General features: G+C 44.9%; 1 protein-coding gene across 3 annotated transcripts; it reads right to left on the minus strand.

The window, feature by feature from the left end:
• MPND (MPN domain containing) lies at positions 1-27,337 on the minus strand. Of its 3 annotated transcripts, XM_087894721.1 has the most exons (14): positions 27,196-27,290; positions 24,780-24,919; positions 24,132-24,572; positions 20,761-20,991; positions 19,090-19,252; positions 17,349-17,424; positions 15,779-15,875; positions 14,229-14,301; positions 11,607-11,683; positions 7,136-7,304; positions 5,403-5,473; positions 3,018-3,107; positions 2,278-2,370; positions 1-567 (listed from the first exon to the last, which is right to left on the minus strand). In XM_087894721.1, exons 3-14 carry the CDS (start codon positions 24,345-24,347, stop codon positions 481-483), a joined length of 1,443 nt encoding a protein of 480 aa, XP_087750847.1. In that variant the 5' UTR covers positions 24,348-24,572; positions 24,780-24,919; positions 27,196-27,290; the 3' UTR covers positions 1-480. The 3 variants fall into 3 exon arrangements, with proteins under 3 accessions (XP_087750847.1, XP_087750771.1, XP_087750812.1); XM_087894645.1 differs by lacking the exon at positions 24,780-24,919 and having other exon boundaries at positions 24,132-24,349; positions 27,196-27,337; XM_087894686.1 differs by lacking the exon at positions 24,780-24,919 and having other exon boundaries at positions 27,196-27,306.
• Positions 27,338-27,383: the final 46 nt, after the last annotated feature.

The following is a 27,383-nucleotide window of genomic DNA, read 5'->3' on the forward strand; positions in this document are numbered from 1 at the left end:
TTTTATTTATTTATTAAAATTATCAGCCATCCACCTTGCCACAGGGTAACTCTTGGGCCATTTGCTCAAAATATATATATTTTTCTGGCCAACACAACATTTGGCAAGGCGAGCTACATCACTGCTTACGTCGTGGAAAACGTAAGTTCCTAATGGTGCTATGGGCAAACTAAATCTCTTGGGACGCGCCCCCCCCCTCCAGATTACGTTACTGAAGCTCTCGACTTGCCTATCTGTAAAATGGGCGCACTGACCTACTTGCTAACACATCCGGGGGTTATTTTCTCTCGCTTTCCCAGCCAAAGGCTGAGCCAAAAACACGGATGATTTCAATCATTAAAAAGGGATCCACGTCGACCCCCGTCCTTTTCCTTTCCCCCGATGCACGTCGGGGCTTGCAAGTTCTGGATTCAAATCCTGCCTCGATCCAGGTTTGTGACCTCTGCCTGAGTCCCGGGACCCCTTCGAAGGGCTGCTTCATCAGCTGCTGTGTTGGAGGGCAGTGTAGACTTGTTCCAGGATATGTCCGAAACCTTGATCCTTGGGTGTCCTAGACGCCAACGAGCCCTGAAGAAAAGATAGAAGATAGAAATTATTTGGAATGGAATGGAATAGAATAGAATGGAATGGAATGGAATGGAATGGAATGGAATGGAATGGAATGGAATGGAATAGAATATGGAATAGAATATGGAATGGAATGGAATGGAATAGAATAGAATAGAATAGAATAGAATAGAATAGAATAGAATAGAATAGAATAGAATAGAGAATATGGAATAGAATAGAATACAAATATAGAATAGAATAGAAAAGAAAAAACATGGAATGGAATAGAATAGAAGGAATGGAATGGAATAGAATAGAATAGAATAGAAAAAAACATGGAATGGAATTGAATGGAATTGAATGGAATAGTAGAGTAGAGTAGAATAGAATATTGGAATGAAGAATAGAATAGAAATATGGAATAGAATAGAATAGAATAGAATAGAATAGAATAGAATAGAATAGAATAGAATAGAATAGAATAGAATAGTGGGAAGGGACCTTGGAGGTCTTCTAGTCCAACCCTCCTCAGACAGGAACATCTATATCATTTCAGACAAATGGTTGTCCAACCTCTTCTTAAAACCTCCAGTGTTGGAGCATTCACAACTTCTGGAGGCAGTTGTTCCACTGATTAATTGTCCTCAATGTCAGGAAATGTCTCCTTAGTTCTAGGTAGCTTCTCTCCTTGATGAGCTTCCGCCCATTGTCCTGCCTTCAGGTGCTTTGGAGAATAGCTTGACCGCCTCTTCTTTGTGGCAGCCCCTCAAATATTAGAAGACTGCTATAACGTCACCCCTGGTCCTCCATTTCATTAAGCTAGACATACCCACTGGAGAAGAGCCTAATGCTGGGAACTATTGAGGGCAAAAGAAGAAGGGGACGACAGAGAACGAGGTGACTGGATGGAGTCACTGAAGCAGTCTGCATGAGCTTAAATGGATTCCAGAGGGTGATAGAGGACAGGAACGTTGTCCATGGGGTCGTGATGGGTCGGACACGGGTGAAATCCAGCAGGTTCTGGAGAACCGGTAGCGGAAATTTTGAGTAGTTCGGAGAACCAGCAAATACCACCTCTGGCTTGCCCCAAAGTGGAGTGGGAATGGAGATTTTGCAGTATCCTTCCCCTGCCACGCCCACCAAGCCACATCACACCCACCAAGCCATGCCCACAGAATCGGTAGTAAAAAAATTTGGATTTCACCACTGGTCAGACACGACTTCGCAACTAACAACAACAACAAGACATACCCAGTTCCTGCAACCGATCTTCATATGTTTCAGCCTCCAGTCCCCTTTGGCTGCCATGCCCTTTCGCCAGTTTCACATCCCCACTGGCCAGAGGTGGGTTTCAGCCGGTTCTGACCAGTTCTGGAGAACCGGTAGCAGAAAGTTTGAGTAGTTCGGCGAACCGGTAGTAAAAATTCTGACTGGCCCCTCCCCCCATCTATTCTCTGCCTCCCAAGTTGGGAGGGAATGGAGATTTTACAGTATTCTTCGGCTGGAGTGGGGTGGGAATGGAGATTTTGCAGTATCCTTCCCCTGCCACGCCCACCAAGCCACACCCACAGAACCGGTAGTAAAAAATTATGAAACCCACCACTGCCCCTGGCTTATGGCAACTCAAGGGCAGGCCAGGGATGCTTTGCGACAGTCGTAAGTCGAGGACTCCCTGTATTGTTTATCAAATTTATTTGCCGCAGTTCCCTTTATCCAGGTGAGTCTTACCTTGAGTTTATCCAGGTAGGTCTGTTCTTGACTCCATGCATCCTGGAACTTCACCATGTCAGGTGCCCCTTTGTAAAACTCCACCAGCAGCATCTGGAAGCAGGTTAGAAAACGATTAATGGATGGCAAAGACACAACGACCTGCCCTCGTTAGGCGAGTTTCAGGCAATCCTCAATTTACGACCGTTCTGACTTCCGACGGACCTCCCCGCGGCTACTTATAACCTGGTTCTGAAGTTCTGACGGCCAACACCACCTCAACTGTGGTGATGTAATCAACGTTTGGGCCCGTGGCAACCAGCCCACATTGAGGGAAATTTGCCGTGTCTGACAGTCATGTGACTTGGAATTTATGACTTTTTTCTTTCGCTGGAAACCAACGTTTACTTCCAATTTCCAAAAAAAAACCACCCATTGAGCAAAGTGGGTTCATTTAGCAACTGCTACAAAAATGGGGGGAAATCAGGCATGATTTCACGTATAAGGACCGGCATAACTTATGCTGGCTGGGGAATTCTGGGAGTTGAAGTCCACAGCTCTTAAAAATGGCCGAGCTTGAAAGATAATACTCTAGAGTTAAATCCTCCGGGGCTGGTAGTTTTCTTGTGAGACATCACCACTCCTGAAAAATTCATTTCTGTGACCCCCGCATAAGCTTTTTTACATCAGAATAGTGGTGTGCTTGGGTCACGGTGCCACCAAATGACCCTGTGCAAAAGAATAGAGAGAAAGAAGGATACCATTTCGTGGAGAATGTCGTTCGTTAAAAAACCATCCTGGATGTAGGTAACTTCAACCTCCATGGGGATGCCGTAGTCATAAGGTCTTTGCTGGGGGAGGAAAAGGAAAAAGGGAAGGGGAGGGGAGGGTGGGAGGATGGATGGAAGGAAGGAGAGGAAAAGAAGAAAAAGGAAAGGAAGAAAAAGGAAGGAAAGAAAGAAAAAAATGTAGGAAGGAGAGAGGAAGGGAAAGAAGGAAGAGGAAGGAAGGAAAGAAAAAAGAGGGAAGGGAAGGAAGAAAAAAAATAAGAAAAAGAAAAAAGGAAGGAAGGAAAGAGAAAGAAAAATGTAGGAAGGAGAGGAAGGGAAGGAAGGAGGAGGAAGGAAGGTAAAGAAAGGGAAGGAAAGGAAGAAAAGAAAGACAAAAGGAAAGGAAAAAGGAAGGAAAGAGAAAGTAATGTAGGAAGGAGAGAAGAAGGGAAGGAAGGAAAGAAAGAAAGGGAAGGAAAAGAAGAAAAAGGAATAAGAAAGACAAGAAGAAAAGGAAAAAGGAAGGAAAGAGAAAGTAATGTAGGAAGGAGAGAAGAAGGGAAGGAAGGAAAGAGAAAGAAGAAAGGGAAGGAAAAGAAGAAAAAGGAATAAGAAAGACAAGAAAAGAAAAAACCAAGGAAAGAAAGAAAAACGTAGGAAGGAGAGAGGAGGGGAAGGAAGGTAGAGGAAGGAAGGTAAGAGAAAGAAAAAAGGGAAAGAAAGGAAGAAAAAGAAATAAGAAAGAGACAAGAAAGACAAGAAAAGAAAAGGAAGGAAAGAAAGAAAGAAAAAGAAAAATATAGGAAGGAGAGAGGGAGGGAGGAAGGATATTTTGAGTCCTTGTCTTTTTGAATAAAACTTCACTGGTTTTTTGGCATATGCATACAATGGAAATTATCTGGAAGAAGATTTGAGCACTGCTTGTGCACAACCCTTGTCTGCTTTTCTTTATTCATTCATTCATTTATTAAATAGATATCTATGGCTGCCCAACTCACACACACGGTGAACCTGAGAGGCATATAGAATTAAAAATAAACAATATAATATGTCCAGGAATCCCTGCCCTCTTACAGGTAGCCCTCAATTTAAAACCACGTGGGACCAGAACTTCACTTATTTGTGCTTGTTAAATGAGTCACACCCTATTTTATGACCATTTTGCCACAGTCCTTAAGCAAATTCTGGCATCCCAGTCTTTCTTTGAAATGAACTCTAGCAGAAGTGCTGATCACACAATGTCACAAAGTAGATCAACACTCTCTAGAATCATAGCCATAGAATCACAGAATCAGTCACGGAATCATAGATTCAGAGCCATAGAATCATAGAGTTTAGAATCATAGATTCATAGAATCCTAGCCATAGAATCACAGAATCAGAGTCTAGAATCATAGATTCAGAGCCATAGAATGATAGTCATAGAATCATAGTCGGATAATAGAATCATATTCATAAAATCATAGTGTGAAGTTTCCGAAAGATGCCCTAATTAATTAAGTTGACACATAGTCATAGAATCACAGAATCAGAGCCATAGAATCATAGAATCATAGTCATAGAACCATAGAGTCATAGAATCAGCCACAGAATCATAGTCATCGAATCATAGCCATAGAATCACAGAATCATAGTCGTAGAATCATAGAGTTTTAGAATCATAGTCATAGAATCATAGAGTTCTAGAATCATAGTCCTAGAACCATAGATTCATAGAATCACAGAATCAATGAGTCATAGAATCAGAGTCCTAGAACCACAGAGTCATAGCATCATAGAGTCTAGAATCAGAGTCACAGAACCATAGATTCATGGAATCAGAGTCATAGAATCAGAGTCACAGAATCATAGAGTCTAGAATCAGTCATAGAACCATACATTCATGGAATCAGTGTCATAGAACCATAGATTCATAGAATCACAGAATCATAGAGTCTAGAATCAGAGTCACAGAACCATAGATTCATAGAATCACAGAATCATAGAGTCATAGAATCATAGAGTCATAGAATCAGAGTCCCAGAACCATAGATTCATGGGATCAGTGTCATAGAATCATAGAGTCATAGAATCAGGGCTGGAAGGGACTTGGATGTCTTCTAATCCAACCCCCTGCCCAAGACTGGAGACCTTATTTTATTGCATCCTGGACAAATGGTTTTTCTTTATTTTATTTTTTTTCCAAGACCTTGAAGCCTTCCCTGCAATTCCCAAACTGCCTGCTGCTTTTCCTGAGTCAGTTAAACATCCACGCAGTGTATTTAAAGTAGAAAGAGGCTGAATCAGCTTGTCGATCCTCCCAGTTAAAATCCTTCAAGGCTGCCAGCACTTCACACAACCTGGCCAATTCTTGGTGGCTGGCTTGTTCCTACTTACCTCCGGAGGTGGCATAACCCAGAAGGGGGAGATCTTGGACTCTACACCTTGATTGCCATGGTAGTAAGGACCTGGGTTAGGGAAGAAAGAAATGTTTGGATGAGCAGGCAGAAGTTTCATGCCTCATGCATGAAACTTCTCCCATGTATGACAAAAGAAGCCCAGATAGTTCTCGACTTACAACTATTGTCGGAATCTAGGCGTTTGGTACCTGACATCTATTGGGTCATGGGATCCCCCTTTTGAGACTTTCAGACAAGCAAAGAAAATGTCATAAAAGGGTGCCAAACTCACTTAACATCGGTCTCACTTAGCAAGAGAAATTATGGCCTCAGTTGAGGGCATGAGGACTACCTGTGAGTTCAAATTTTGCTTTAGCCATGAAAGCTAGCTGAATGACTTTGGGCCAATCAGCAGGAGACAGTGAGTTCTAGACCCATCTTAGCCATTAAAGCCAGCTGACTGGGTGATTTTGGGCCAATCACCAGGAGACGGTGAGTTCTAGACCCATCTTAGCCATTAAAGCCAGCTGACTGGGTGATTTTGGGCCAATTACCAGGAGACGGTGAGTTCTAGACCCATCTTAGGCATTAAAGCCAGCTGACTGGGTGATTTTGGGCCAATCACCAGGAGACGGTGAGTTCTAGACCCATCTTAGCCATTAAAGCCAGCTGACTGGGTGATTTTGGGCCAATCAGCAGGAGACGGTGAGTTCTAGACCCATCTTAGCCATTAAAGCCAGCTGACTGGGTGATTTTGGGCCAATCACCAGGAGACGGTGAGTTCTAGACCCATCTTAGCCATTAAAGCCAGCTGACTGGGTGATTTTGGGCCAATCACCAGGAGACGGTGAGTTCTAGACCCATCTTAGGCATTAAAGCCAGCTGACTGGGTGATTTTGGGCCAATCACCAGGAGACGGTGAGTTCTAGACCCATCTTAGCCATTAAAGCCAGCTGACTGGGTGATTTTGGGCCAATCACCAGGAGACAGTTCTAGACCCATCTTAGCCATTAAAGCCAGCTGAATGGGTGACTTTGGGCCAATCACCAGGAGATTGTGAGTTCTAGTCCCGCCTTAGACATAAAAGCAGACTGGGTGACTTTGTGCCAATCACCAGGAGACAGTGAGTTCTAGACCCATCTTAGCCATTAAAGCCAGCTGACTGGGTGATTTTGGGCCAATCACCAGGAGACGGTGAGTTCTAGACCCATCTTAGCCATTAAAGCCAGCTGACTGGGTGACTTTGGGCCAATCACCAGGAGATTATGAGTTCTAGTCCTGCCTTAGACACAAAAGCAGACTGGGTGACTTTGTGCCAATCACCAGGAGACAGTGAGTTCTAATCCCGCTTTAGCCATTAAATCCATCTGGGAGATCTTGGGCCAGTCCTTCTAGGTCAGCTCAGCCCAGCCCACCTCGCAGGGTTTATTGTGGGTAAACTTGGAGGAACAAGATATATTAGATACGTCTGCAGCCTTAAGTTGTTTTAAAACATAATAAAGGCCAGATACAAATAAATAAATACATTCAGTTTAGCTTCTTCTTATGGGAGACGAATAATACACTCTTTGCTTTGCTTTATAAGCTTCCCCAGGCTTACAATGACCCCAGATCCCCCTGTTTTCTGCCTTCAGAGCTCCCCAAAGCTGGCAGATTTTTTTTAGAGGTCCCAACTGCAGCAGGAACAAGGAACAGTGCCAGCCTGGGCAGACACCCCGTTTTGCAACCTACCACAAATGAGCGCCAAGCACGGCTGGAAGCTGTTACTGGTTCCCTGGAGCTTCAGCTGGTAATCCATCTGCATGTCGATGTCTTGCAAGGAGGGCAGGGGGTGGCTAAATGGGTGGCTGTGATACCAGCCCACCAGGGACAAGCCTCGCAGGAAGAGATTTTGGCAGATCTGGAACGAACAAGAGCATTCTGGGTACCCCGTTAATTTTAAATCTTCATTGGACTTTCAGGGTTCAATCAGCCTCTATAAATCGTCTCATTCCATTGGTCTTCAAACAGTGTTATTATTAAAATAATCTAAACGATTATTAAATTAAATTAACATTACATTAAATATTAAATTAAACTAGACTGATCTAAACTAAGAATAGAATAGAATAGAATAGAATAGAATAGAATAGAATAGAATAGAATAGAATAGAATAGAATAACAGAGTTGGAAGGGACCTTGGAGGTCTTCTAGTCCAACCCCCTGCTTAGGAAGGAAACCGTACACCACTTCAGACAAATGGTTATCCAACATCTTCTTTAAAACTTCCAGTGTTGGAGCATTCACAACTTCTGGAGGCAAGTTGTTCCACTGATTAATTAATAAGTTAAACTAAACCTAATCTAATCTAAACTGAACTGAACTAAATTGAGAACCAGTTTGGTCTAATCTAGTGGCTAAGACTAGAAAGCTGGCGATCGATCGTGAGTTCTAGTCCCGCCTTAGGTACGAAAGCCAGTGAGGTGAATTTGAGCCAAACACCAGGAGACGGTGAGTTCTAGTCCCACCTTAGCTGTGAAAGTTGGCTGGGTGACTTTGGGCCAATCGCTAGGAGGTAATGAGTTCTTGTCCTGCCTTAGACATGAAAGCCAGCTGGGTGACTCTGGGCTAATCACCAGGAGATGGTGAGTTCTAGTCCCACTTTATTTATTTATTTATTTATTTATTTATTTATTTATTTATTTATTTATTTATTTATTTATTTATTTATTTATTTATTTATTTATTTATTATATTTCTATACCGCCTTTCTCCCGTAGGACTCAAGGCGGTGTACAGTCAAGAAAAATATAGATACACAAACATCATAAAATTGCTAATTAAAATTATTATTATAACACAGTTTGGCCCAATTAAATAGAACCTAAAATTAGAAACTTTAGGCATTAAAGCCAGCTGGGTGACTTTGGGCCAATCACCAGGAGACGGTGAGTTCTAGTCCCACTTTAGGCATGAAATCTGGCAATGTGACTTTTGTGCCAATCACCAGGAGACGGTGAGTTCTAGTCCCGCTTTAGGCATGAAAACCAGCTGGGTGACTTTGGGCCAATAACCAGGAGACGGTGAGTTCTAGTCCGGCTTTAGGCATGAAAGCCAGCTGGGTGACTTTGGGCCAATCACCAGGAGAGGGTGAGTTCTAGTCCCGTCTTAAGCATGAAATCTGGCAAAGTGACTTTTGTGCCAATCACCAGGAGATGGTGAGTTCTAGTCCTGCCTTAGGCATGAAAGTCGCCTGGGTGCCTTTGGGCCAATCACCAGGAGACGGTGAGTTCTAGTCCGGCCTTAGGCATGAAAGCCAGCTGGGTGACTTTGGGCCAATCACCAGGAGACAGTGAATTCTAATCCCGCCTTAGGCATGAAAGCCAGCTGGGTGACTTTGGGCCAATCACCAGGAGATTGTGAGTTCTAGTCCTGCCTTAGGCATGAAAGCCAGCTGGGTGACTTTGGGCCAATCCCCCTCTCTCAGCCCAACGACCTCACAGGGTTGTTGTAGTGGGGAAAATAGGAAGAGGGAAGTGTATTGGATAAATTCGCCACCTTGAGTCATTTTTAAAATTATAATAAAGGCAGGTTACAAATATATAAATAAATTTAAATTAGCTTCTGTTTATGGGGGAACAGATAATACAGGATCTCCTTTAGTTTGTAACTTGACTTTGTTTTATAAACCCCTCCAGGCCTAAAATGCCCCTTTACCCTCCTCTTTTCTGCCTCCGAAGCTTCACCCAGCTGCCTATTTCATCTTTCTGGTATTATCCCTTTCAATTAAACTAAACTGTAGCTGCATCCACATCATATGTTTAGCCCAGTTAGTCCATTAACCCATTTTTCTTGACCCATAAAAATAATCCAGACGCCTGAGACCGATTGACTTATTAAACCACAAAATCATTAATCAAGCTTCTACCCTGAATCCATTGTGTTTTAATTGACCGGATTACTTCTGTTGTGTGAGCACAGCCACAATTCAATAAAATTGAAAAAGTTAATTGACACAGGACTGGCAAAACAAAAAACACAAAAAAACCCCACAACAATCTGACATGAATGAAATGTCCGAGTTTGCAATGTCCCCTTTCTGTGACCTTCAAAATCAACGGCAGGTAATCCTCAACTTACAACAGTTCATTTAGTGACCCTTCAAAGTTATAACGGCGTTGAAAAAAGCCACCATTTTTTTAGAATTATATACGTTATTATAGATAAATATGTATGTGAATTGTATAGATAGGTATATGTAGGTATAGATACATATAATTGTATAGGAATAAGGTATAAATTACTATTATTATACTATGTTTAAATAACGTATAAGGTTTAAGGAATATATTATTATATTATCATTAGTATATTATGTATTAGTTTAAAGTGTTGGAAGATGCTTGGGAACCAGTGTGTTGTGAACCCGGCCCCGGAGGCTGATTTATCTTCGCATGCTGATTCGGAGGATGATATGGAGGAGGAGGAAGCTGTCACGAGCTATGTGCCGGAGGGGCCGTCTTCACTGGTGAGTCAGCAAGAACTGACAGTTGCTGACATGCCTATAGAACCCAGCCAAATTGAGGAGGAAACAGAGGCCGGTAACAACAAGGGGGAGCCCCTATTGGATGCAAGAGAGAGACGTAGGAGACATCGTAGAGAACAGCTATTGCCACGTCCTAAGAGGCGTGGTCAGGAGACGTAGGGCCACACCCTTAAAAGTATAAAAGGGGTGTGACTGAGTTGGAAAGACGTGGTGAACAATTTGTTGGCGTTTTGGATGCAGTGGAGTTACAACTGTTAGTTTGGAGTTTTTTGACAAGAGTCTGCATTCCTGCATTAGCCTGCTGGCTGGCTGCCAAGACCTTTGGAACATTGCCCAGTAACTATTGGACTGATATATACTTTGGAAGAGAACTATTTATTAAAGGGCCAGCTTCAGTCTCTCTAGCCTGCGTTTGTTACTGCCGGGCTATTTGAGCCTCTGCAAGGCCCCTTGTGGGAGGGAACAGAACACAGTGATGTCATATCTATGTCCAACGTTTTTAATTTTGAACTATTAATAAAAAACTTTTTTAAAAAAAAAGTCACCATTTTTTACCAACCATTCAAAGTTACAATGGTACTAAAAAAGTACGACCGGTCCTCGTACTTGATCGCAATCTGGCTGCTTAGCTCACATTTAGAATAGAATAGAATTCATTGTGACTGCAGAATCTCGACATTATACGAACTCTAACTGTGACAGTGGCGGTATTCAGCGGTTCAGACCGGTTCAGGCAAAACTGGTAGTGGCGACCTGCGGGTGGGGTGGCCCAGTTCTGTCCACTGGCCCCAGCGCTATGCCATCCTATTTAGCCACGTTTTCTAAGCTGCGCACATGCGTGCAAGCCACGCACGCAAGCCGAGGCATACGCGGAAGGCCGAGCGCATGTGCAGATGGCACACGCACTCACATTTTTGGTGCGCGGCGAACCAGTGGTAAAATTATGTGGAGCCCACCTCTGAACTATGACTTTCCCAGCCATCTTTCGACAAGTGGGAAGACCATATATCTGTGATGGCAAACCTATGGCACACGTGTCACAGGTGGCATGCGGAGCGATATCTGTGGGCACGCGAGCGTTGCCCTAGCACAGCTCCAGCACGCATGCGTGTGCCGGCCACCTGATTTTTGATCCTTCCGGGCCCAACAGATGTCAGGAAATGGGCTGTTTCCAGCCTCCTGAGGGCTTTGAGGGGGGTGGGGAAGGCAGTTTTCACCCTCCCTAGACTCCTAGAAAGCCTCTGGAGCCTGGGGAGGGCGAAAAATGGGCCTACCAGGCCCACTGTGCCAAAAGTGGGGGAGTGCGGGGGGGGTTACACACATATGTGTGGGGGGGCAGGGGGCATTGAATTATGGGTGTGGGCACGCACACGCGCAAACCCCCTGAGCTCCCCCCACTTTTGGCACGCCATGGCAAAAAGGTTAGCCATCACTGCCATATATTGTGACCGCATGATGTCTCACTGAACAACCCACATCGCTTTAACGCCGAATGTTCAGGACTCCATTGCGGTCGTGAGTCGAGGACTACCTGTACGCTGTTTCGAATAACACTTTACGATAAGGATAACTGGAAACTGCTTGAGCGGTGCTTCAAAAACCGGAAGTGATCTTTCCAGGTGAACTTTTTTGAGATCTCCAAGGAGATCCCTTCTCATTTCTGTCCTTCGCCTCACCTCTTCTTCCACAATGGCTGCCAATTCGCCGTCTCCAAGTCGCGACCGGCAAGGGAACGCCCGCAGCACTGTCAGTACTGGAACACAACGCAGCATAATACAAAAAGGTTATGGTTAAACAAGGATTTTCCCCCCACACCACCACCATTTTGTTAATTTGCAACATACATCAGTCAGGATCAAAATTAAGAGTTGTATAGAGCAGGGGTTTCCAAACTTGGCAACTTTAAGAATTCTGGGAGTTGAAGTCCACAAGGGAATTCTGGGAGTTGAAGTCCACAAGTCTTCAAGTTGCCAACTTTGGAGTCCTCAGTTTACAACCACAATTAGGGCCAGAATTTCCATTGCTGAGCAAGATGGTGGTTCAGTGATTCATAGCTGTTTTATGACTTTTTTTTTGCCATGGTTGCTAAGCGAATCACTGCAGTTGTTAAGTAAGTTCAGGACAACTCTATGTCCCTTTCTACGCTTATTATAAGTTAATGTTTCTCAACCTTCACCACTTTTAAGATGGATGGACTTCAACTCCCAGAATTCCCCATCCAGCCATGCTGGCTGAAGAATTCTGGGAGTTGAAGTCCACCCATCTTAAAGTATGTCAGTTGGGAAATTCTAGGAGTTGAATTCCATCCATCTTGAAGCATTCTGGCTGTGGAATTATGGGAGTTGAAGTCCACCCATACTTATCATTGTATGTTCTCCTCATGTTCTTTATAACATGCTATTCTGTGTTAGGATACCAGGAAGGAAATTACCGCTTCATGACTAACTAATATGATTTAGAAATAATTTAAGTAATTCACTGCCTTGCAGATACCAGCCCAAATATAAATAAAATGGCTTTTTATATTGCTGTTAAAACAAGAATCCCATCACTGCTGATGTAACTGCACTGATTGTGTTACCACACAGTAATTTTATTTATTCCAAGGACAATGGACCAATTGTGGGGTTTATTTTATTTACCGATCAGCCAAAGGCCATAATAAAAACTCATTCATTCATTCATTCTTTTCTTTAAACCACAAATTTAGTTGTGCTTTGTGGCTGGCAGAATACTCCAGCCTTTTCTTATAAATATGAAAAATTGAAACTGTACTGAGTGTGCTAAGTTATATTTATTTCGTGGACAATAGTTCGGTTGTGGGATTTACTCCATTCACTGATTGGCCAAAAATCATTTTTAAAAAAGTTCATTCATTTCTTCTTTCAAGAAATGTCTTTCAACCAGAAATAAAGTTGTATTTTGTGGCTGCCGGAAAAGTCCAGCCTTTCCTTAATCGAGGCCAAAAATTAAATCTGGAAGATTTCTGTGCCAAATAAAATCAAAAGAGTTGGAAACACCTCAAAGGTTTTTTCCACTCCACATTCATGCTGGGTGCAGGAAATGCTCATAATCACTTGAATTATGCTTTTGTAGAGCTTTTTTATCCTGCTTTAGTAATATTTCTTTAACTATCTTTAAATTTGGAGGTCAAGCAGTATTCAGAATATAAAAATGTGCTTTCTGCTGGTTCCTCCAGTGTGAAATACAGATAGTCCCCGCCTTACGGCCACAATTGAACCCAAACTTTCTGTTGCTAAGCAGGACAAGTGAGTTAAGTGAGTTTTGCCCTGTTTTACAAACTTTCCTGCCACGGTTGTTAAATGAATCACTGTGGTTTTTAAGTGAGTCACATGGTTGTTAAGTGAATCTGGCTTCCCCACTGACTTTCCTTGTCAGAAGATCACAAAAGGGGGATCGCATGACACCCAGGACATGGTGATCGTCATAAATATGAATCAGTTGCCAAGAATGTGAATTTGGATCACATGACCGTGGGGATGCTTGCAACGATCGTAAGCGTGAAAAATGGTTCTAAGTCACTTTTTTCAGTGCCGTTCTAACTTTGAACGGTCATTAAATGAACTATTTATAAGTCGAGGACTACCTATCTAGAAAGAACCGGTCGTAATTCACTTTTTTTCGGTGCCGTTGTAACTTTGGAAGGTCACTAAACGAATGGTTGTAAGTCCAGGACTACCTGTACAAGATTCGCCGACGGATGACCAGGCTTATGTTTGCCTCCCAAGATTTGGGTGAAAAACTGAGAGAAAAATGTTCTTTCTTTTGCACCCAAGCAGATGTATCGCAGTGATGGGATTCAAATAATTTAACAACCGGTTCTCTGCCGTAATGACCAGCTGGGCGGGCGTGGCCATGGTGGGTGTGGCCAGGGGGTGTGACAGACAGCACTCGGCCTCCTGCACCTCCCCCGAGCAAAAACGAGCCGCGGGAAGGGGGACGCGCCCCCCTGTGCTCCGATTTGGGCCTAGTAGGCCCCCCTGCAGCCTGCTGGGAGTGAAAATGGGCCGCAGAGGGGACGCGCTGCACCCTCCCGCCATTTTGGGCCTAGGAGGCCTCCCTTCACTTACCTGGGAGCCAAAATAGGGCGCGTGGGAAGGGGCGGGGCGTGGAGGGGTGGGGTGGGGCCAGCCAGCAATTTCACTACCGATTCACCCGAACCGGCTGAATCCCACCCCTGAATGCATGAATTATGAAGGAGTAGAAAAATTATCCCATCAAATTCCCAAACATCCAACCTTTTGAGCTCACCTCAGGATAACCCCGACGGGACTTACATTGGCTGTTGATGTTCCACTGGCCTGCTAAGTAACCCACCACTTCGCTTTTTGTTAAGTGACTGTGGAAATCCTAGAGAGACGGCGACAAAGGAGACGGATGAGCGTGACAAGCAATAGAGGAGAATATTTGTAGCTCAGGGTTGAACTGTGGGGTCCTTGGTAGTCTTTGAGCTGGGTGGTTTTTCATGACCCAACTAGGTAATATCATCAATGCTACAAGGGAGTAGGGTATGTAGAGGAGGAGGAGGAGAAGGATAACGACTGTGGGGGTCCTTACAGTTTGGGGAATTCTAGGAGTTGAAGTCCACCCATCTTAAAGAATGCTGACTGGGGAATTCTGAGAGTTGAAGTCCACCCATCTTAAAGCATGCTGACTGGGGAATTCTGGGAGTTGAAGTCCACCCATCTTAAAGAATGCTGACTGGGGAATTCTGGGAGTTGAAGTCCACCCATCTTAAAGCATGCTGACTGGGGAATTCTGGGAGCTGAAGTCCACCCATCTTAAAGCCTGCTGACCAGGGAATTCTGGGCGTTGACATCCAGATCTTGAAGCCTGCTGGTTAGGGGATTCTGGGAACGGAGGAGACATTGATTTACATGTATACAAAGGGATGTGAACCTTCTCAGCAATGGCCCCCTAATAACCCTAATTGTCAGTTGTGTTAATATTCCCCTATGTAAGGTGGTCCTTGATTTACAACCACAATTGAGCCCAAAATATCTGTTGCTAAGCTAAGCCAGACATTGTTAAGTGAGTTTTATCCCCATTTTACAACATTCCTTGTCACTGTTGTTAACTGAATCACTGCAGTCGTTAAGTTAGACACATGGCTGTTAAGTGAATCCGGCTTCCCCGTTGACTTTGCTCGTCAGAAGGTCGCAAAAATTAATCCAGAAGCCTGGATAGCTCAGCAGACTAATGCATTGTAATTTAACTCCAGCTGTCTGCAATTACTGTAAGTTCGAATCTCCCCAGGCTCAAGGTTGACTCAGCCTTCCATCCTTTCTAAGGTAGGTAAATTGAGGACCCAGTTTGTGGGGGCAATAAGCTGACTTTGTATAAATATACAAAAGTATGAAGGCTATTGCTTAACGCATTGTAAGCCGCCCTGAGTCTCCGGAGAAGGGCGGCATATAAATCAATTAAAAAAAAAAAAAATCACATGACCCCAGGACACGTGTCAATAAATGCACGCCAGTTACCAAGCGTCTGGAATCTTGGTCAGGTGACCCAGGGGATGCTGCAACGGTCGTTAAGTGTGAGAACTGGTCATAAGTCTTCGAACAGTCACTAAATGAACTGTCGTAAGCGGAGGACTCCCTGCATTTGCCTTGGGTGGATTCATTTGCTTTGATGTCCTTTCCCATTGACTGAAGTCTTCTCAACTCACCAGGCGTTATGCAAACACTTGCAATAAACCGAACACAGTAAAAATGTTCCCCAAATCAGCCTTCTGCAACCCCGTGGCCCTCCGAACACACTGAATCCAGAAATCCCAGAATTCCCCAGCCAGCCCTGGACTGGCATTCGGAGAAGTGGTACCTACCACGAGCAGGAGAACGTTGCTCGAGATGGCCACGTTAAAAGGCTGGAATTTGTTGAGGGCTGCGAATGATGTCACCTCTACCAAGGTGTGTGGGTTCCTAAGGGCAAGCAAGAAAAGCCCAAATCTTGTGGTGATCATGAGGACTAGAAGCTTCCTTTGGGGAAGGAAGGACCCATGTGACACCACCACTCTATGGCTCCAACAGGAAGGAAACTGGGCCCGGTCTGGTGCCCTCGGTGGATCCTGGAAAGTGTCACGGCATCTGCCTTAAGGAACAGTTGATTATCTATCATAAGGTCTCCTCAACATTTTTTCTCCAGGCTGAATGCATTCAGATCCCAGAATCTCAAGAGTTGGAAGGAGTCTCTAAGAATATTCCTTTCCTTCTTTCCTTCTTTCCTTTCCTTTCCTTTCCTTTCCTTTCCTTTCCTTTCCTTTCCTTTCCTTTCCCTCTTTCTCTTTCCTTTCCTTTTTTCCTTCCTTCCCTTCTTCCTTCCTTTCTTTCCTTACCTTCCCTTCTTTTCTTTTCCTTTCCTTTCCTTTCCTTCCCATTCTCTTTCTTATCTATTTACTTCCTTTTTTCTCTCCTTCCTTCCTTCCATTTTCCTTTCTTCCTTCTTTCCTCCATTCCAATCCATTCCATCCATCCCACCCTTCTTTCCCTTCCTTCTATCCATCCATCCATCCATTTATCCTTCCCTCCATTCCTCTCTCCCATCCATTATTTTTCCTTCCTTCCTTCTTTCCTTCCTTCTTTACTTAGACAGACAGGAGACCCCACACCATTTCTGACAAATGGCAGTCCAACCTCTTCTTGAGTTCTTGAGACTTACTTAGATTTATATATGAACTCAAGATCTAGCACCCAATTATTCTCCCCAACAAGAACCCTGAGAGGGGTTAGAACCCAGGTCTCCCAGCTCCAGTCCAGCCCCTTCCCCCTTATCGCTGATTGGCTCTTGGGCTGAGAGGGAGGGACTCTCCTAGAGTCAACCAATGACCTTCTGTGGACGAGGAGAGATTCGAACTCAGGTCTCCCCACTTGTGCCTCAGCTCCTTCCCTCTATACCTAACTGACTCTTCAGCTGAGAGGGAGGAATCGACCAACGCAGAATATAAAAATAAAGAAATAACTTCTCACCATTTGGAAAATAGATGCGTTTTAAAGCAGTAACTCTCTATTTCCCCAGGGATCTGGTCTCTGAATCCTTTTTTGTTGTTATTTCATTTTATTTATTTATTTTGGCTACCCTTAAAGCGAGGAGTGAAATGCTACCGGTTCGGGCCGGTTCGCCCCGAACCGGTAGTAAAAAAAAATGCTTTAAAAAAAAAGTAAAAAAAAAAAAGGTTCCGACGATCGTGGGCATAGCTGATTGTCACAGCTGATCCTCGGAACTTTTAAAAACTTTTTTTAGTTAAAAAAATGCTTTAAAAAAATAATAAAAAAAAGAGTTGGCCACGCCCACCCAGTCACATGACCCCCCCAAGCCACGCCCACAGAACCGGTAGGGAAAATTTTTGAATTTCACCACTGCTTAAAGCGGACACGCCGTTCACTGGATTAATGTACCTGACAGAATCCCGACTCCCCAGATTGCAATAGCGGACAGGAACTCGATTCCGGCAATCCAGCCTCTTGCTATGATCTGGGGGAAACAAGAAAAAAAAAATAATAACCTGCCAATCAACTGCTTCAGAATAAAAATCTGGCAGATGCGAAGACGGCCATAAGAGTCTCACGCTGGGTCCTTCTTCGATTCGGAAGGGTTGTGTGTCCTTTTCTGTAGTTTGTTTGTTTTTTTTCTTGTTTCAGAATTAAAAGAGAACGAAAAGGACTCTCTAGAGCCGTGTTTATCAAGTTCAGCAACTTTAAGACAGGTGGACTTCGACTCCCAGAATTCCCCCGGCTCACACATCTTAAAGAAAGCCTGTTGGCTGGGGAATTCTGGGAGACAAACAGTGATTCTAATTGAAAAAAAAAATATGACTAAGTAATGAAGAATTGGGATATTCAAACACAGGAACATCCCTCAGTTAAGGCTAGTCCTGCCTGCCAATTTTCACTTTGGGAAGCAAGTGAAAATTGGTTCCCAAAGAAAATTCCTCTTTTTCTTTTTTTCCTTTCTCACTTCCTTCCTTCCTCTCTCCTTCCCTTCCCCTTCTTTTTTTCCTCCTTTTTTCCTTCCTTCTTCCATGCCTTCCTTCCTCCCTTCCTTTCTCTCTCTCTCTCCCTCCCTTCCTTTCTCCCTTCCTTCCTCTCTCCCTCTCTTCCCCCACTTTTTCTTTCTTCCTTTTTCCTTCCTTCCTTCCTCCATCCCTTCCTTCCTTTCCTCCTCTCTCCCTCCCTCCCTTCCCCCTCTTTTTTCTCCTTTGTTCCTTCCTTCCTCCATGCCTTCCTTCCTCCCTTCCTTTCTCTCTCTCTCTCCCTCCCTCCCTTCCCTTCTTCTCCTCCCTTCCTTTCTCCCTTCCTTCCTCTCTCCCTCTCTTCCCCCACTTTTTCTTTCTTCCTTTTTCCTTCCTTCCTCCATGCCTTCCTTCCTTTCCTCCTCTCTCTCCCTCCCTCCCTTCCCCCTTTTTTCCTCCTTTTTTCCTTCCTTCATTTCCTTTCTCTCTCCCTCTCTTCCCTTTTTCTCCTCCCTCCCTTCCTTTATCCCTTCTTTTTTCTCTCCCTCTCTTCCCCCACTTTTTCTTTCTTCCTTTTTCCTTCCTTCCTCCATCCCTTCCTTCCTTTCCTCTCTCTCTCTCTCCCTCCCTCCCTTCCCCCTCTTTTTCCTCCTTTTTTCCTTCCTTCCTTTCCTTTCTCTCTTTCCCTCTCTTCCCTTTTTCTCCTCCCTTCATTCCTTTCTCCCTTCCTTCCTCTCTCCCTCTCTTCCCCCACTTTTTTCCCTTCCTTTGTTCCTTTTTGCTTCCTCCATCCCTTCCTTTCTTTCCTCCTTTCTCTCTCCCTTCCTTCCCTTTTTCTCCTCCCTTCCTTCCTCGCTTTCATCTTTCCTTCCTCTCTACCTCTCTTCCCCCCTCTTCTTCTTTCCTTCTTTGTTCCTTCCTTTTTCCTCCCTCCCTCCCTCCCTTTCTCTTTTTCTCCTTCTTTCCTTCTCTCTCCTTTTCTGCAGGGCATGCTAAAACAGTCAGGATGGCGGCCACAAAGCCTTGGTCACACCATCCTGTGCCCGCCATCTTGCCTTTTTTTGACCTGCGGAGAGCAGCGGCACCCCTCCCTGTACCACAGTGAGAAATTCAGCTGGCTGCCACCCAATGCCCCCCCCCCCGGTCTCCCCCATCCAATGGCCTTTTCACGGGCCTGGCCCTCTTACCTGCGCTGTGCAATTCTGCCAGGCAGCTTTTCACCGACAGCTTCCGGCTTTTGTCGTCCATCTTCTTGGCCAGCAAGGACTCAGCCAAGGCTGCCTTCGTCCCTTTGACATCCTCCTCCTCCTCGTCACCCAGATCTTCTTCCTCCCCCTCACTGATCAGACTCTGGGGGGGGGAACGACGACGAGGGGGAGGGAAGGAAAGAGCACCAAGTGGATAAAGCAGATTTCTTTTTTGTGGGACTCAGTGGAGCATTGATTTAGCTTAGGGGTCTTCAACCTTGTCAACTTTAAGACTTGTGGACTTCAACTCCCAGAATTCCTCAGCCAGCTTTGCTGGCTGAGCAATTCTGGGAGTTGAAGTCCACAAGTCTTAAAGTTGACAAGGTTGGAGACTCCTAATTTACCTAATCCACTGTATGCCTGCAGTACCATGAAGTCCCAATAGGGGGCATCACCTGGGTGGCTTGGACTGACTTCCAAAGTCTCAGCCGGGGCAGAAACACAGTCAGTCCTCGACATACGACCATAGCGGCGCCCGTTCCCTTACCGTCAGATGTCAGAAAGTTTGTAAAAATGCAACCGACACAATTTTTACACCCACTTTTGTGTCGGTCGTTAAGTGAACCAATGATTCAACTGTCGGACTGTGGTTCAATTGTGGCGAGAACGGTCGTGAAACGGGGCACACCTCACTTAACAACCGTCTCGCTTAGCCATGGAAATTTGGGGCTTACTTGCGGGATATCAAAAAGCTTGTAAAAATGCGACCGGCTGGATTTTACACCCATTGTTGTGTCGGTCGTTAAGTGAACCAAAGGTTCAACTGGCAAACTGTAGTTCAATTGTGGCGAGAATGGTCGTAAAACGGGACACACCTCACTTAACAACCGTCTCGCTTAGCCATGGAAATTTTGGGCTTACTTGTAGGATATCAAAAAGCTTGTAAAAATGCAACTGGCTGGATTTTACACCCATTGTTGTGTCGGTCGTTAAGTGAACCAAAGGTTCAACTGGCAAACTGTAGTTCAATTGTGGCGAGAATGGTCGTAAAACGGGACACACCTCACTTAACAACTGTCTCACTTAGCCATGGAAATGTTGGGCTTAACTTGTGGTCTTTAAGTCAAGGATAAAGGTAAAGGTTCCCCTCGCACATATGAGCTAGTCGTTCCTGACTCTAGGGGGCGGTGCTCATCTCCGTTTCAAAGCCGAAGAGCCAGCGCTGTCCGAAGACGTCTCCGTGGTCATGTGGACTCAACGCCAAAGGCGCACGGAACGCTGTTACTTTCCCACCAAAGGTGGTCCCTATTTTTTCTACTTGCATTTTTTACCTGCTTTCGAACTGCTAGGTTGGCAGAAACTGGGACAAGTCGTGGGAGCTCACCCCACTACGCGGCACTAGGGATTCGAACCGCTGAACTGCCAACCTTTCGATTGACAAGCTCAGCGTCTTAGTCCCTGAGCCACCGCGTCCCTTCAGTCAAGGATAACAAATCTACTAAATAAACAGAGCTGTCTATGAGTTTGCTACAGACTTTGGAAACAGCGGAGGGTTAGAGTTAGGCTTAGGCCACAAATTGACTTCCTGTGGACTAGAAACTTGAAAAAAAAACTTGGAAAAAAACCCCCCAATTCCGGAAGAAGGTTTTGAAGCGGAGCAGCAGAGTTTACCTCCTCCGCAGGGGGAACATTGGGCTGGTGTTTCTTCAGCCAGACCGCCTTGTATTGGTCCAGCTTCTGACCTTTGTACTTGACCGACGCCCAACCGCAACCAGACTTCTTGGCAGGGTTGACCAGTTTTTTACAATAGGTGGCCCAGGCGCTGGGGGAATTAAAGATCTGTCCCGTCTGTTGCCAAGCGATCTTCCCATCGGTCAGCAGGTCGCCCCAAAATTTCTTCCCCTGTGACGGACAAGAAGAATCGGGAGCACGAATCACCTTAGACAAGTAGTCCTCAACATACGACAGTTCATTTAGTGACCTTTCAAAGATATGACATTTGCACTGACGAGATTTTCCTATTGGGGGCAAAACCTTTGAATGTTAAATCAGATATATGGTTCTTGTTGATTCACATTATTAGGCTGGTCTGGCCTAACTCTCCCTTTTAAATTGGCTTTTAAATTGGCTTTTAAATCGGGTTTTAGATCTCTTTTAGATAAATTTGGATGTTTTAATCTTTGAGCCTAAATTACTTAATCTATTTTTTAATAGTTTTTAACTTCTATATGTCTTTGTATTTATTATGGCTGTTCACCGCCCTGAGTCCTTCGGGAGTAGGGCGGTATACAAATATGAAAAAATAAATAAATAAAATAAAATAAATTACTGCAGCAAGATTAGCGTATGCGCAGGAGTGGAAAAATCAGCACTTACCGATAGATTTGAAAATAATATATAAAATTAATGACTGTGCAGAATCAGATAGATTAACTCGATTGATCAATGGTAAAAAAGATTCAGAATTTTATAACAGTTGGAAATTATGGTACGATTGGGTCCAGAAAAGGTGGGATAGAATAGACATATGATGACGTATATATATGATGGCAAATATGTATGTATAAAGGAATGACTTTATATTTATGGACAATGTAATCACATTATACCATGGTGGCAGGATTATATATTTTATTTGTGTATTGGTATATAGAATATATTAATAAAAAAAAATTTTTTTAAAAAGAGAAAAATTAGTAGTAGGAAAACTTCATATATGCAAAAAAAAAAAAAAAAGTAATTTCGAAGAAAACTCTTCGAAGAAAAACCAGAAAGGCCCATCGCCTCTTGAAAAAGCACTTTTGGGACAACCAGGACCTGGATGACTGAGAATCTCCATAGACATCAAGCAAGCTCAGAGAGCACCAAGGACCCCATAGTCCTCCCCCCCCGCCAGCTCCTCCTCTCCACAAACTCCACTCCTTTCTAGCACTGATGATGTTACTGTTCTGTCCCCGTCCCACACACGCACCCCCACAGACGGCCCGGAGTTAATAAGCCACACGACAAAACTCTTTGAAGATAAAGCTGGCAGCAACCCAGTGGCTAGCTGCCAATTCAGACTTTACTCACACAAAACAAAGATTAGACTGCCAGCATTCCGATAAAACAGGCAGAGTTTTCAACAATACAAGGATTAATCCAAATGCAGTCCGATAAAGCAGGCAAAGTCCAGTAACGTAGAGATCATGGATTATTTCCAGTTTTTGCTCGTCACAAACTGAACCGGCCACCACACCCACATTTATACCCTGTGGGGTGTGGTCCAGTAACTCAGCTAATCTCTGGCATGCCTTCCCCTCTGCTGCGCACGCTTCTCCCTGCGCCTCTGGTGAGGGTCCAGCCAACACTTATCTCCTTCATCGCTGTCCACCTGTGGCTGCGGGGACGTGCTTGGCTCTGGGCCTATCTCTTGGCCTTCGGTGTCCTCCGGAGGCATTGCCAGAGAGGAGGATCCTGGAGAAGGAGGCCTTGCCAACTCCTCTTCCTCACTCTCAGAGTCTGCATCTGTCGATAGCCCAGGCTCAGGCAACAGAGCCACAACATTTACCTAGTTGGGTCATGAAAAGTCTGCAATAAAACAACCAAGCTCAGAGAGCACCAAGGACTGATTTATCTTCGCATGCTGATTCGGAGGATGATATGGAGGAGGAGGAAGCTGTCATGAGCTATGTGCCGGAGGGGCCGTCTTCACTGGTGAGTCAGCAAGAACTGACAGTTGCTGACGTGCCTATAGACCCCAGCCAAATTGAGGAGGAAACAGAGGCCGGTAACGACGAGGGGGAGTCCCTCCTGGATGCAAGAGAGAGACGTAGGAGACGTCGTAGAGAACAGCTATTGCAACGTCCTAAAAGGTGTGGTCAGGAGATGTAGGGCCACACCCTACAAAGTATAAAACGGGTGTGACTGAGCTGGAAAGGCGTGGTGAACAATTTGTTGGCGTTTTGGATGCAGTGGAGTTACAACTGTTAGTTTGGAATTTTTTGACAAGAGTCTGCATTCCTGCATTAGCCTGCTGGCTGTCTGCCAAGACCTTTGGAACATTGCCCAGTAACTATTGGACTGATATACGCTTTGGAAGAGAACTATTTATTAAAGGGCCAGCTCCAGTCTCTCTAGCCTGCGTTTGTTACTGCCGGGCTATTTGAGCCTCTGCAAGGCCCCTCGTGAGAGGGGACAGAACAGAAGGTCCCACAGGGCCCCACAGTCGTCGTCCTCCTCCTCCTCCTCTTCTCCTTCTCCTCCTCCTCCTCCTCTCCACAAACCCCTTCCATCTTTTCTAAGGTAGGTAAAATAAGGACCCGGTTTGTGGGTGCAATAAGCTGACTTTGTATAAAATATACAAAAGTATGAAGGCTATTGCTTAGCGCATTGTAAGCCGCCCTGAGTCTCCGGAGAAGGGCGGCATATAAATAAATAAATAAATAAATAAATAAATAAATAAATAAATAAATAAATAAATAAATAAATAAAAAACCCTACTCCCTTCTAGCACTGATGATGTTACCTAGATGGGTCATGAAATGTCTGCAAGAAAACAAGGACTCCACAGTTCTCCTCCTCCTCCAATGATGGCAAGAAAGGTCATAAAATGGGGCAAAACTCACTTGACAACTCTTCTCGCTTAGCAACGGAAATTTCAGGTGGTTGTAAGTCGAGGACTATCTGTACCCATAACAAATACTGTAAATGTCTATGGAGATTTTCAGCCATCCAGGTCAGTTCTCTCAAAGGTGTTTTTTTTTTTCTTCAAAAGGCAACTGGACTTTCTGTTTTTTTTTCTTTGAAGACGTTTCGCTTCTCATCCAAGAAGCTTCTTCCGCTCTGACTGGACGGTGGGGAAATGGAATCCAGTCAGAGCGGAAGAAACTTCTTGGATGAGAAGCAAAACGTCTTTTCGCTTCTTGGAAACGTCTTGGAAAAAAAGACGTTTCACTTTTGGGAAATCCTGTAACCTTTTTCCTCACCCTTGTCCGGCGGCCATTTTGACTTTTTTGACCGGGTTGCCCTGAGAGAGGTGGGAGGAAGAGAAGCTCTCTTACCAGATAGTAAATAGAGAGGACTCCTTCCCCGGGTTCGATCAGCCCGTCTTTGAGAAGAACCCGTAGTGTGATTCCTCGGCGGGTCAGGAGGCCACAGCTGCGTCCACCTGGCACAGTTTTCCCCACCGTGTCCTGCTCCGGATCTTCCAAGCTAGTCTCCAGCTCCTCCTCATCTTCTTCCAGACACTCATCCCCAGCCAAGGATTCCGCGTCCATCCCTGGAATGGATGCGGGAAGCGAATTAGAGATGGAGTAGATAGATAGAGCTCACCGTGTCTTCGTTTCATCCTTCTTCTTCTTCTTCTTCTTCTTCTTCTTCTGATGATGATGATCAGGAAAACACGGGATGGCTTGTCAAAATCACCCTCTCTCCTCCCACCGACTCCAACTGCGATACGGCATCTCTGGTGCCCTGCCCTGCCGTTTGGCTTGAGTTCCTTTCTGGGGGAAAAAAAACCGCTCAGGATTCTAGTCCTCATGAAGGCTACGGTTCGTTTAGGGAGCTGGGGCTAGGGCCTGAAGCCACGATTCTGGGGCTTTGGGATGGTTTGGGATGGTTTGTCCCTCCTCCCCTCCTTTTCCATTAAGAGAGCCAGTCTGGTGAAGGCACCAGGCTAGAAACCGGGAGACGGGGAGTTCTAGTTCCACCTTAGGTATGAAAAATCGGCGGAGTGAACTTTGGGCCAATCCCCAGGAGACGGGCAGTTCTAGTCCTGTCTTCGGCATGGAAGCTGACTGGGAGTCTTCAGGGGCCGTCACTCTCTCTCAGCGCAACCCACCTCACAGAGCTGATGTGGGGAAAATGGGAGGAATGAGGAGTATTATGGATACCAGTCGTGAAATCCATATTTTTTTAACTACCGGTTCTGTGGGCGTGGCTTGGTGGGCATGGCAGGGGAAGGATACTGCAAAATCTCCATTCCCACCCCACTCCAGGGGAAGGATACTGCAAAATTCCCATTCCCACCCCACTCTGGGGCCAGCCAGAGGCGGCATTTGCCGGTTCTCCGAACTGCTCAAAATTTCCGCTACCGATTCTCCAGAACCTGTCAGAACCTGCTGGATTTCACGCCTGATGTTCACCATCTTGAGTTATTTATAAAACTAATAAAGGTGGGATAGGATAGGGGAGGGGAAGGGGGTGGAGGGGAGATAATAATTAGCTAATTAGATGATAGGTAGGTAGGGAGATTAAGATAGATAGATAGATAGATAGATAGATAGATAGATAGATAGATAGATATGATAGAGAGATATTGATTGATAAAGATGATAGATAGATGATAGATAGTTTGATTGATAGTTAGATAGAGATAGATAGATTGATAGATTGATGATAGATAGATGATAGAGATAGATATAGATAGATGATAGATAGATATAGATAGATGATAGATAGATAATTTGATAGATAGATAGTTTGATATAGATAGATAAAGATAGATAGATAGATTGATGATAGATAGATAGATGATAGAGAAAGATAGATGATAGATAGATGATAGATATAGATAGATAGATGATAGATAGATATAGATAGATTGATAAAGAGATATTGATTGATAAAAATGATAGATGATAGTTTGATAGATAGATAGAGATAATAGATAGATAGATGATAGATAGATGATAGATATAGATAGATAGATAGATAGATAGATGATAGATATAGATAGATAGATAAAGATAGATAGATAGATAGATGATAGATAGATAGATAGATAGATACCCTGTTTCCCCCAAAATAAGACATCCTTTGATAATAAGCCCAATCGGGCTTTTGAAGATTCAAAAAAATATAAATCAGGGTTTTATTTTTGGGGAAACATGGTAGGTAGATAGGTAGGTAGATATAGAATTGATAAATAGATGATAGATGATAGAGAGATTGATTGATAAAGATGATAGACAGACAGACAGACAGACAGACAAGAGAGGGAGATTAGATGGTTGGTAGGTAGCAGTGGTGGGTTGATCCCGGTTCGGTCCGGTTTTATAGAACCCATAGTAAAATCGGTGGGAGGCTCCGCCCACCCGCCCAGATGGCATAAATGATGATCTGTGCATGCACAGAATTGCGCGCGGCCACGTTGCGAACCGGTAGTAAAGGTAAGTAGAACCCACCCCTGGTAGGTAGGTAGGTAGGTAGGTAGGTAGATAGATAGATAGATAGAATTGATAAATAGATGATAGATGATGGAGATTGGTTGATAAAGATAATAGATAGATAGAAAGATAGATAGATAGATAGATAGATAGATAGATAGATAGATAGATAGATAGATAGATAGATAGATAATAGACAGATAGATAGATACAATTGATAAATAGATGATAGATGATAGAAAGAGAGATGATAGATAGATAGACAGACTGGCAGACAAAGATGGATGATAGAAAGAGGAGAGGGAGGGAATAAAAAAGAGAAAAAGAAAAAGAGAGAGATTAGAGAGAGAATAAGGAGAGAGAGATGACCTTGGTGGAGGGCCCCTTTAAATCTTCATTATCGATATGAGTTGAACAAAACTTAAGAGCTGGAGAATAACATCTGGATGATCCCAAAGAGACCCCCCATCCCTCTTCCCCATCCTCCCTCCGTGAGAGGACAGGTTGGGAAAAAGGCATCTCCAGAACGAGCCATCCTCACCCTTTCAAGATGGGTGGACTTCAACTCCCAGAAGTCCCCAGCCCGCATATGCTGGCTGGAGAACTCTGGGAGTTGAAGTCCACTCCGGTTGAGAAGCGCTGATCTGCGGTCCTTCTTAAAAGCTTCTCCTCCTTTTCTTACCGGTTCAAGGTTTCTCCGCCCTCCCGCAGCCTTTCCCGTTGCCGCCCTCTGCCCATGCCCAGAAACCCCTTTCCCAACGCCGGCAAGTGGGGGGGGGAACGAAGTCCCCGGGGATCTCGGAGGGGTTCCAGGAAGGCTCCCCGCCGCCCCTGCCCGCCCGCCCTCTGTACGTGCTCAGAGGCACCCTTGCCCCGGCAGACCGCCGGCGAGAGAGCAGCGCCCGCTGCGTGCGGGGCCGGGATGGGCGCCGGAGCCTTCGCACCTCGCCCGCCGTACCTGCAGCAGCCGCCGCAGCCGCAGCCATGGCCCGGGCGCTGCTCCTGCTGCTGCTTCAGGCCGGCAGCATCCTCGCCTGGCCGGCCGCGGGAGACGGAAACAAAGGGAGGCGGAGAAAAGGCAGGAGCCCGGCAGGAGGAGGAGGAGAAAGGCGGCGGGGGGAGCGAAGGTGGGAAGAAGGGAGGTGG

This window comes from Pantherophis guttatus, chromosome 1 (genome assembly GCF_059756535.1).
Source record: "Pantherophis guttatus breed Tessera chromosome 1, ASM5975653v1, whole genome shotgun sequence".
NCBI lineage: Eukaryota > Metazoa > Chordata > Lepidosauria > Squamata > Colubridae > Pantherophis > Pantherophis guttatus.